This window comes from Talpa occidentalis, unplaced genomic scaffold, assembly GCF_014898055.3.
Source record: "Talpa occidentalis isolate TD23 unplaced genomic scaffold, MPIMG_talOcc4v2.1 talOcc4.16, whole genome shotgun sequence".
Lineage (NCBI taxonomy): Eukaryota > Metazoa > Chordata > Mammalia > Eulipotyphla > Talpidae > Talpa > Talpa occidentalis.
In genome coordinates this window covers 73,718,321-73,730,776 of record NW_023601653.1, presented here as the reverse complement: position 1 = coordinate 73,730,776, position 12,456 = coordinate 73,718,321, and the positions used below count along the sequence as shown (strand labels likewise).

The window sequence follows — 12,456 nt, the reverse complement described above, 5'->3', positions numbered from 1 at the left end:
AGCCACTGCAGGATGTGTTCGATCCCCGGCCAGGGAGCTGACCCACATGGGTCAGCAGACCTCTCCTGTCTTGCCCGCTGCTCCCCTCAGCAGTGTATCTCAGTAGATCCACCTGTTCTGCTCCCCACTGTTTCTGGTAAATCCTCTCACCCCCAGCACCTGTGGCCTGAACCCCAGCTCTTGTATGTATAAGTAAAACAAATCTTTAAAAAAATGTATCTCTTTCATACCTGACACCTTCTCAGAGGCAGCTACTATTGAATGGTTCCTAAAAATTCTAATAGAGATACTCTGAATATCTTTCCATAAATAAATGGATAGCTTAGGTACTATGCCAAGCTTAAAATTGGTGAAATGTTCCCTTTTTGATGGTGCTCTTTCAGACATACTTAAAAAATAATTCACCAAAGGTTGACTACTACTAATTGATAATGAAAACTTTTAAAATAAAAATAATTTGATATATTTATAGAATTTATCCAGATGATTGTTCAAATGCTAACATAACAGTGTTCAGAAAACATAATTTGTCATTCTGACTAAAAAGGCTTAAGCAATTTAGAAGTCATTCAACTTACAGACTTTCAAAATAACTTCAGAGCATTCTAACTCCATATACTTAATGATCTAGTCACTATTTATTCATACCTACAGATATCTACATCTAAATATCTTTGAAAGGTCATTAATCAACACAATTGTATGCCACTGGGATGTGTCATATACACTGCTTCATACACTGCTTTTTTCGCTTAACAGTGGAAATGTACATGAATTTACATCAATTTTCAAGAGCTTCTAAGTATTAACTTACCATTTCTTGAGCAACATCCTCTGGCACATCTCTCTCCAAGTCAAAAGAAAACTCAATAGCTTCATTGTCTTTGTATTTTCCCTTTAGTTTCTTAATATCTTCTATACGTAGCCATAATTTAATGGCTATTTTTTCTCCATCATCTTCTTCTGCTAATTCTACCCGTACCCCTGTTTCCTCCTGGAAGAAGGCATGGTTCAAAAGGTCTTTGATAGAATATCTACCAAAAGAAGAAAAACAAAAACAAAACACCATTAGATTGAAATTGGTAATTTTCAAGTGTGGTGCGGTTGATTATTATTATACTTGCAATAATGAAAAAGGACCAGTGAAAAGAAAACAAAGGACATTTTATAATTCATTTTTATATTTGTTCCATTTGAACAGTGATTGTAGAGTTTTACTCTCAAGGTATGGAACATCACAACAATCTCATCTATGAGTAACAGCTGAAAGAAACCTTTTTAAAAAATCTAATGATCTAATCCTACATTATTTAGCTGTATACTAAAAACAGCAATTAGAAATAGCTTACAATAAAATAAAATTAAAAATAGCCCAAAATACCATGGCTTCAATTACCAAAATTATTTGCATAGCATTTATAAGTTAACAAAAGAACCTCACATACACGATGTCATCTAATCCTTGACCTATTTCCAATGAGGTATGATTTCCTGAGGCTGAGGGAATGAAAATCTTGCTTATAGTTATCAAAATCATATATGGTGAAATCAAAACCCAAAACTAAATCTTTTGATTTCTAGTTCAGATCTTTTACTGCAACAACCTTTATTTACCTGAATAAATTCTTCAAATTCATTGTTCAACAACTTTTGTATTAGGCAAGCAGAAGTCTGATTATAGAACAATTTTCACTAGATAAATGGTCTCAAAATACCAGTGTAAACTGTTCCATCCAGGGAAGAAACAGTAATATTTTCTAAGATAGGGAACAAATGTTCTTTTGTTTATAGTAAAATAAGTTCTTAAAGAGATTAAGGACTCTCATTTCCAACCTGTGTATAAAAATAGAAACCCAAACTGCCTTTCTACTAAAAAGCCCGGAGGAGCATAATGTTTTAAGCTCTTCCAAACAACAAACTTTTGAAGAGAGTGGAAAACTGGAGAAGTAAAGATATGGAGTTCTTTAATTTGGTTGATATACCAGATTGTCCACATTCTTCAGAAGGCAGATTATGCTCACCTTACAATTTATATTTATACTGGCTGGTCTACTTTTTCTTTTTGGAGGGTGAGGTGGATGGTAAGGTAGACTATTTTTCAAAAACAGACAATGGATCTTTGCCATGCCTAACAGGTGATGAATCAGCTATCTGGCAGATCAGATATTTGCCACACCTCTGAGAAAACTCCTCTGTTAGTAAATGACTAAGTTAATCTTAATCTCCTCCTAAACTTTGGATAAGTTGCCTCATTTTACTAAAGGAATTTTGATGTTTTGCTCGTCTTCAATTCTGGCATGACAGCGTATCAAAAACTGAATAGCTGAGTTGATTTTAAAGAGCCAAGATTTTATTTCACCTTTCAGAATTAATGGATAAAGGACTAACAAACAGATCTGCTGTGTCAGAGACTGAACCCTACTGAACTTTATAAATTTATGAAGCTGATGTTCTAAATAAGTAGTTTTCACTGAATGTAATAACTGTGTGTAAGGTGGTTCTGGTTTACTTAAAATCTATCAAACCACATTTTTACAACATTCTAAGCATATCAAATATGAATACCCTCAATGAATAGAACTCTAGTTTAAAGGTTATTACATGACATAAATGGAAAACTAATCACTAGCTAAATATTAACTATATCTTAGATTGACTTTTTGTTTAAGCAAAATACAAGATCAAAAGAGGCAACTTACCTTTCATCTTTGTTTTGTCTAATGCATCCTTCAATAATTTCCTTCACTTCAGGAATTGCAACTTTGTCAAAACTGGCTGGCTTCACCCCCTGAAAACCATAAAAATTGTAACAGAAACACATTACCCTGGGCAGAATGTTTGGATTTGATTTTTAATTGACTTGGTAAGGGTGCTACTAGGTTGCCTTCTTACATCCTGACTCTTTTTCTGATTTGCCTGAAATAGCTGTTCTTTGCAGGATCAAGAGTTGGGTAGTGGCAATTCAGCACTCACAAGAAAAGAAGTAATAGTGGAGTCACTTACTCCTATGGACTCTATATGAAGCTAAAGAAAATTTTTGGTCAATGACAACATCTTCTGCTGTGTTTCTGGTAAAGGAAGTTATTAGATGAAAGGGAGGTCAAATGTTCTAACTGGTAGAGCTTTTGTTCGACCTTATTCCCTAACACATTAATCAACATAAGATTTCACTATCTTGAATTCTGAACAGTGATGAATTCATGTATTTATTTGGCGGGTATTATATTATTATAGTACTCTAACAAATTCAAGTATACAAGGAATTAAGGATTTGGATAGTCTGACAACTGAAGAGCAAATTACCTTGTATATATAAAACAAAATGAAAAGTGATCTTAGAGCCATACTGAAATATAAGTTTTCTAATTAATTTCAGAAGAAAACTCCATGCCATCATTACATATAAAACTAACTAGCATCATGGTGATATTTTAGATTCTTCATAGGTGTATTTTTTTTGGCAAATAAAATTTTCATTGTGTGGAAAATACACATAACAAAATGCTACTATCTGAGAGGTAGTGTGGAGAATAACATCTCTATCTATTCCTCATCAAAGTAATCACATGGGTTGAGCTGAAGTAGCTATACTGATATACCATCCAAGTGGTACTCTGAAAATCAATAAACCCATAAACACATGGAATGGGAGTTAGGGGAGAGGAACCAGAAATGTTACTGATTAAATATAAATTCTAATCATCTATTATCTCAGTGTCAAGATACAGCAAAACAAAATTAGTAATAATAATTAGATAAATCACAGAAATACACTTAGTCTATCTGACTGAAATGAAATACATTAAATGGTTAGCTCAAAAATGTCTTTAAATACCTGAACTGTGTGGGATAATTCTCATTAATTACTTACTGCATTATTCAAAAGTCCTGACTGGAGGATTTTACCTCTAGGGCAAACTTTCCACAGCAAAGAACTGTGTAGTAGGGCTGATCCTAAAGTTAAATCCATTTACTAATAAGGTTCTTTTCTGAGTAAGACTGCAAAGATTAATTACTATTTGCATTTTTCTCAGTCTTCTCATTTTTCAAACCCAGCTAAATTTTCCTAAACTGTCTTTGTCTTTACATATAATTTCAATAGAAACAAGAACATAATGCTACTCAAGCAAAAGACTGCTTTAATTGAGCAAGTTGATATATTTCAAACTAAGGCTTAAGAAAATGGGGATTGTTTTAAGGGGGAAAAAAAAGACGCTAGGGCCTCCCTGGTGGTACAAGGGGCTAAGATGCAGCCTATGAAGCTATCCACAGCCACTGAAGCACGAGTTCGATCCCTGGCAAGGGAGGAGACCCACGTGGTGCAGCAGACCTCTCCTGACTTACCCACTGCTCCCCTCAGCAGTGTATTTCAGTCAATCTGCCTGTTCTGTTCCTCACTCTGTCTCTGGTGAATCCTCTCACTCCCCATACCTCTGACCTGTACCCCAGTTCTTGTATGCATAAATAAATAAACCTTAAAAAAAAAAAAAGAGAATAATGTACACTAAAAGTTCTTTGGTAGTTCTAATTTTTTTTTTAATATATTTTTTAAAGATTTATTTATTTATTTATACAAGCACTGGGTACAGTCAGAAGCACGGGAGCGTGAGAGAATTCACCAGAGCCAGAGCGGGGAGCAGAGCAGGCAGAAGGACTGAAGTACACTGCTAAGGGGAGCAGCGGGCAGCAGGAGAGGTCTGCGTGCCATGTGGGCCCCTCCTCCGGAGGCTGGGGAGCAGCCAGGGATCGAACCTGTGCTGCAGAGGCTGCGGGCAGCTTCGCAACCCAGCGATCAACCGCTGCGCCACCGGGGAGGCCCCGGTAGTTCTAATTTTTTTAAAAGAGTCTTCTGTTTCATTCTAGCATAGGCATATTGGAAATTACTTGAATTCAGTGTAAACTGGACAAGTAGACGTAGTTCTCAACTTCTCATTCTCTGCCCAGCAAATGGGGATAATCCCTGCCTAGCTTACCTAACCTATATTTATGGCAGCTAGAATTAAATATGATATCTAGGTTGAAAGATCTTTGAATAATTAAAATTTGCTGATCTAAGGTCACCTTTGAGTTCAAAGGCAATCACCAAAAAGAAGGCTTTGCATTAGAAGGAAGTGAAGAATTCTCTTGAAAAATAATCACCAAGATCCATAGTGAACCTGCTTTTATCCTTGATTATCCTTAATAATAATCCCCTCCAAGCAAGCACATAACATTGACTACTTTACAAACAATTCCTATTTATAAACAGAAATAATAATTGAACAAATTAGGCACAAGATCACAAGAGCAAAACCAGAAACTATTGTCACCATGAAATTAACTGGTTATGCTTTCTCTAACAAAGGCCAAGATTTAGGTAAGGAAAATTTCATATCATTGCTATATTCAGTGACATTACTGCCTTTACGAACGTACAGCAGGTGTCAAGCTAGCCAATAAAACTGAGACAACCCTTACTGGACTAGCAATTGGCCTTAAAAGATGAATGCTGCTTACTATTACCCACTTAGATAATGAAAAAGTAAGAAGAAATTTCACTAGTCAGCTACCATTAACAAACTAGAATTATTAACATATATAGCAGAGGTATTCTGAATCATTTCAGAAGAAGCAAGAATGTATTTACAGGGATCACAGCATATTAAAAATAACCCAAAAATGTAAAAAATGAAAATGAAACCTCACTGACCCTGACAGTGGTCCACAGAAAAGTTGGGCTTTGTAACAGACACCCACTTAAATAAAAATTACAGTTTTTAATATACTCATCATTACTCATTGGCTTCTTGTTCTTGAGAGATAAGAGAATTTAATACACATTTTATAACTGATATTTTAATTAAAAAACAACTGGTCTACATTACTTGCTACTCTAAAACATGGTTTTAAGCACCCAAGAAAACAAGGTAATGATTAAGAAGTTGTTTTAAAGGTAAAAGATAGCATCTTAATTCCTTTACTTCACATATACTTCAACAAAGACAATCAAGTTAGAGCCTAAAAAATCTTCTAAATGTCATTCCTTTACTTTATGGATTTAGATACACTCAGATCCTATTCTAGTCCTGTTCTGACCAGTAAAAGCAAAGTTTGCTCACTTATTCAGCATAAGGCTCCAAAACACAAAACATAGAGAGTACAAAGGTAGGTATATAGGGTTATTATCTTACAGGTAAGAAAAATTAAGTTTTAAGTATTAACATCCTCTCCATTCTTCAGAGCCAGCAACCAACTGGCTCTAGAAATATGCTTCCTTACTTCTGTAGTTCACAGGATCTTTCTAGGCAACAGTGCCATGTCATATTTTTTTTGCTTTTGTTGGTATGGGATAGTAACATGTTTCTCTGCATTAAGCAAAAGTACTTCTTGAACATCTAATGTACATAAATTCAAGATACTTTTGGAGTTACATAAAATTATGTAGTCTCTTGAACAAACAAAAAAGGGTCATTTTGTGTAATCTTAAATAGAGTACTTAAATAGAGTACTAAATAGAAATAACAATTTTGAGTCTCCTAGGGCACATCAAGTCACAAGAGAAATATTGTTTTATTTGAATTAAGAAGAACCAAAACATATGCACATTTCAGAGTATGTTTTTCTTTGAATTCTACATACATAAGATTGAACAACTAATGTGCTGAGAAAATTAAAGTAAGTCATAAGATAGCAATCTCTGGTTCAAAATTCAGCTCTTAAAAACTGTTAGCACTTGTAAGATTAAGTTTCAAATGTGTTAGGGTAACATTTCATAAAAGCAAAACTTTTCCTAACCATTCAGAGTTGAGAAAAGCCTCCCTTCTCTTCACAAGAAATGTAACATAAGTTAATTAAATTACAGAAATTTAAATAGTTTTAAAAGCATTCTGCAATAACAAATTCAATATTTTACCTGAAACTTTCTACACATATCACCAAGTGACAAGACATTTTTTGTATATATTGGAAATTCTCACCCACCTCATTTACACAGTCCTTCTGTGGGCAACAGCAGCAGTGAGAATTTATGACGACAAACACTGAGCAAAAATCTTTTCTTGTAAAATCCATCAGAAAGGACAGCAAAATAGATGTTACAGTTATAGGAAAACGATGGGGGAAATGGATGAGATGTAAATTAACAAAGTAAATTAGCCTACAGCATAAATCAGGCAGACATCAAAGTCAGACTGCAGTATAGTTTCTTGTTTAACACCAGTCATCCTTCCCCAACTGTTAGACATGAGTTTACCCTGCTTAGTCAATAATCTAATTATTAAAGATCAAACCTTTAAATAAAACTACATGCTGAATAGCAGGAAAACTGTTTTGCTGCTATTCTTCCTACTTCTCCTCAACAGCAACAGATTCCTGGGCAAGCAAATGAGATTTTTTTTTTACTTGATCAAAGCCCCGCCCATCATAGTCAAAGGTCCTGCCTCTGAGTTCAAAACCCAACTAGAAATCTATCTATAAATACTCTTTCTTCCCCTAATCATGTTCAAACTGTGCTTTTAAAATAAAATGAGGATTGAGTTCAATGACCAAAATGTAAATTCAGAGTATGTAGCCAAAAGAACACTGGACAAGGAAATCACAATACTGGGGCTGGGGTCTCAGTTCAGCCTCTCATAATACCAAGTCTGTGTGACCTGAACCATATGCTTTCAACTCACTTGAAAGGTAGGGCAACAGATCCTCTGTTTACTTAATTTAAGGTAAACTGTTTTAGCACTGTCTTGTGGTACATTAAAACAAACAGAATAGCTGTGGATTAGGTACACAGAGGTGTTAAGAATTTCTTCTCCTTTCCCGTCTACAAAAGGCTGCAATATACATGTATCTGTCTAGAGATACTTCCATTCGCCAAGAAGATCTCATTGACCCAAATCAAACTCTACTTTGATTTGAGTGATTAAAGAAAGGTTTTCCTTCAGGGCATTAATAAAGACAGTAGCAAAAGCACTGCTCATTGCACTGTTATGAAAGGCAACAGAATAGAGTTCTATCCATTTAATTTGGTAAGCTTGAACCCCATCAAGACAGTGGGCACTAAAGCTTCAATTATTCAACAATGTGGCGCAGCGCCTGAGCGCTGGGTTGCGAAGCTGCCTGCAGCCTCTGCAGCGCCGGTTCGATCCCTGGCTGCTCCCCGGCCACCAGAGGAGGGTCCCACATGGCGTGCAGACCCCTTCTGCCGCCTGCTGCTCCCCTCAGCAGTGTACTTCGGTCCTTCTGCCTGCTCTGCTCCCCGCTCTGGCTCTGGTGAATTCTCTCACTCTCCCGTGCTTCTGACTGTACCCAGTGCTTGTATAAATAAATAAATAAATACATACATACATAAATAAATAAATCTTTAAAAAAGGGGGGGCATGGAAGTTATTTGTTATAAAATAAGAATTTTCAATATAGACAAAAAAACACCATTCACATACAGATAACAATTTATACATCTAAACTATTACCTCTTCCTCTCAGTTAGTGTTTTTTAGGGATTTCTTTCTTATTTCAGTGGTATTATCATTATTTCCATGATCCAGAATAGAAACCTTAGTAACTCTTGGATGCTTCTTCTCTCACAATATTTAAGTACTATTATTCTCTATGGTTTTTTTTTTTTAAAGAGGCATGCATTATTTATTTGTTTGTTTGTTTGTTTATACATGCACTGGGTACAGTCAGAAGCTGGGGGTGGGTGGTGAGAGAATTCACCAGAGCCAGAGCGGGGAGCAGAGCAGGCAGAAGGACCGAAGTACACTGCTGAGGGGAGCAGCGGGCGGCAGGAGAGGTCTGCGCGCCATGTGGGACTCTCCTCTGGTGGCTGGCGAGCAGCCGGGGATCGAACCGGCGCTGCAGAGGCTGCGGGCAGCTTCGCAACCCAGCGCTCAACCGCTGCGCCACCGGGGCGGCCCTCTCTATGGGTTTTTTAAACTAAAATATATGTTTATAACAGCTGGCAAACAGTTCTACTACTAGTACTCCTACTGTCCCCCCAATAGCCATTGCTTTTGGGGCATCCCTGGTGGCGCAAAAGGTTAAGATGCAGGACTATGAAGCTATTCGCAGCCACTGCAGCATGAGTTCAATCCCTGGCCAAGGAGGTGACCCGCATGGCACAGTAGACTTCTCCAGTCTCACCCACCGCTCCCCTCAGCAGTGTATTTCAGTCAACCTGCCTGTTCTGTTTCCCAATCTATCTCTGGTGAGTCCTCTCACCCCCAACACCTCTGGCCTATACCCCAGTTCTAGTATGCATAAATAAAAATAAATCTCGTTTAAAAAATAGCTTTTGGGGGGCAAAGCAGGTTGCCCCAGTGGCAAAGCAGGTTGAGCACCACTCTGAAGATGTCCGCAGCCTCTGCAGTGCCAGTTCGATCCCCGCCAGCTGGCAAGAATCCTACATGGTGTGGCAGACCTCTCCTGTTGCGCCTGCTGCTCCCCTCAGCAGTATATTTCGGTTGTCTGTCTGTTCTGCTCCCCACTCTGTCTCTGGTGAATCCTCTTACCCTCCCACGCCTCTGGCCTATACCCCAGCTCTTGTACAAAAATTAAAAAAATGTTTAAAAAAATTGCTTTTTTGGGGGGCCAACAATTGGGACTACCAAAGTCCAGATTATCAACACCATACCACCTATTTAAGCATAGAACAATTTAAGATGGGCCTCACTATTGGTATTCTCCCCATCTCTAATCTGTATTTTACCTTGTGGCCAGTTCAACCATCTGGCTTCATCTAATCATCTGACACTGAGCCATTTCCAACTATCTTATATCATTTAACTCACATCACACACTGTTCAAAATTGGTTATTAATTCTCCACATCTACAAGATGGCCATAGGATCACAAATCTAGAAAGTATCTGCATGACAGTTAGTTATGTCAAAGTCAGAATACATTAATTCAACTGGCATCTATAGTGTGTCGCCTAGAAATGCAAGATCTACTGCATTATCTTTAACATGTAGAATAAGAGCAGGTATAATCCAGAGGTTAAGGACCTAGTCAGTGGTAAAGCAAAAACAAGAATCCAGATTCCACAAACTCTAGTTCAATATTACTTCTAGTCTATGTTACTATGCTTTTAATTTCCTTAATCTGATGTGAAAAGCCCTCACAATCCAACTTACACCTATTTCTCTATTTCATCTCTCCAAAATAAGTCTAAACGGGCTACCCACTGAATACCTCATGTACATTTTCACTGACAAGAATACTCTATCACCCCCCCCACCTTTTTTAGCCAACCAAGTCCTACATTTCTTTTAAGGTATACTTCAAATCATATATGAGAAGGCAGCAATTACAAAGTATTTCTAATGAATCTTTAGTCATATGTTATTTACAAGAAAGAAATGCAACACTGTTATAATGCACTTAAAAATGGAAGTCCTATTTCTATATCCTTCCAATTTTTATTCTATTATTTAATGCCCTGTGAAATTATATTAATAGATCAATATGCAATGTGGGTAAATAAAATCAGCTTTTCTGACAAACTGTAAAATAAGAATTTCACAATTGTTCTTTAGCACCTAGAACACTGGGAATGACACCCAGAACTTTTTGGTTTAAGATTAATGATCTAAGAGGTTTTAATCTTAATCAAATCATAGCAGAGTAATGAAATGACTTTCTCAAGATAAAGCCCCTGATATACAGTTTCTTTTTTCATATGTATATTCCAAGTTTGTTGGATGGAAAATAGAGGAAAAAATTATAAAGAAACCATACCAGCTAATTTCAATAGATTTAGATCTCTCGGACAGCAGACAAAATTCCAACTGCTAAAGGAAAAAAATACAAAATTTTATCAACTTTCAAACCCTATCTAATCAGTAATCAGTCTTACTTGTTTCTGTAAAAAAAAGTAGGGTGAATTGCAATCTGTTACATAAAAACTGAAAGGAATTTCACCCTAACTGCTTCAATTCTGTTTTCCCAGACAGAATGTTCAAACCTTACAACCCAAAGGCTAATGGAATCAGTGACAAAATCAAATTACACAAACAAAGTAATTAAAAATCCCCATTATTTCTAACTTGGTTGTTACAAGGCTGGATTCAGCCAGATTCTTAGTGGTATGAACCATTAGTTTACAGGAATTTGAACATACCTTATGATCCCACTGGAAAACAAGTCTCTTCAAACATCCTACCAAATCCAGCTAGCTCTATCAAAGGAAATTAGTCTACCTCATGATTCCCCAAGGTCCATTACTCTCTGGATGTATACTGGACTGTGAACTGCTCCAACCTCAAATGCACTATCATTTATATAAAAAATGATGCTATTGCTTACTAGTTCCTATTCTCTCAATAGTAGACAAAAGTTGTGCTAAGCTTAACATTACTACTCTCACTTGGATCTTCTCATTACCAATGGCAGAGATTTTTAAAACAGCTGAAGTTTTTCCTTGTTTGAACAGGGATCCTCAACTTTTCATACACGACTCCAATCTGCAATACTAATATTTATTCTACTCATGTACTCTAACTGTTTTACTATCAGATTTTTCCCCCTTTAGGTTTAGCGGGGAAAAGTTAAAAAAAAAAAAAAAAAAGGAAATAGAAGTCTAAAGGGATAGAAGTGAAGTATTTGTGTACTAAGAATGTTTTAGATAAAGTGGGCAAGGAGGGCTTCTCTGTACAAGTAACATGTAGAGACCTGAATAAACTGCATGTGTAGAAATGTCATACAACAACTTAATATCAGTGACAATATAATTATTAAATCATAATTTATATTATCCCCTTCACATTGGCCTCTACACACAGGTTAAAATGTCCTCAGGTCACAGATGGGCACTATAATATTTATGGATTCAGCACATTTTGATATGAACAGGGGATCAGAACTGATCTGGGATCAGAACTGTTATTTTCTGTATATATAATCTTGGGCTTGTCGTCTGGGCTTCAGACTATTTATATAACTGTTGATATTAACAGTACTACCGACCCCTCTACTTCCCATTGTTGGGAGAATTATATATTACATAACACATGCAAAGTTTTTAATGCAATGTCTGGCACACAGGATGCATATTTATTTAATATTTACACTGCTATCATCTACTGTCTACATGGCAATATACCACTGTAAAGTCAGACACACAGTGGTGAATTTCCTCTGCAGTGAAGAAAAAAGAAATCTGTCCCTGAGACGCTTAGTACTAGTAGAGGAGGAACAGTTATATAAACAAATATTTCTGGTAAAGAGTGTTGGTGGCAATAATGTTCTTAGTGTATATACAATTTCTCAAAAATACTGTCTTTGATTGTTTCAAGTAGGTTAAAAACATGCTAGTTCATCATATCTAATAAAATCTATCTGTTTTTACATAATTGTTAGTTACTTGTTTACTTTCCCTATTAGAAGGCAGGAGAAAAGTGAAAGATATTATCTTGTTTATGGCTGTATTTCTAAACCAGTTTTATTTATTTTATACACACACACACACACACACACACACAC

At 36.4% G+C, this 12,456-nt stretch overlaps 1 protein-coding gene across 1 annotated transcript in view; it reads right to left on the bottom strand.

Annotated features, from left to right (window-relative positions):
- WNK1 (WNK lysine deficient protein kinase 1) overlaps positions 1-12,456 on the bottom strand; it is a 122,050-nt gene that overhangs the window by 46,039 nt on the left and 63,555 nt on the right. The window contains 2 exon segments of the mRNA XM_037514591.1: positions 815-1,034; positions 2,700-2,788. Of these exon segments, the coding sequence (XP_037370488.1) occupies positions 815-1,034; positions 2,700-2,788 (309 nt within the window).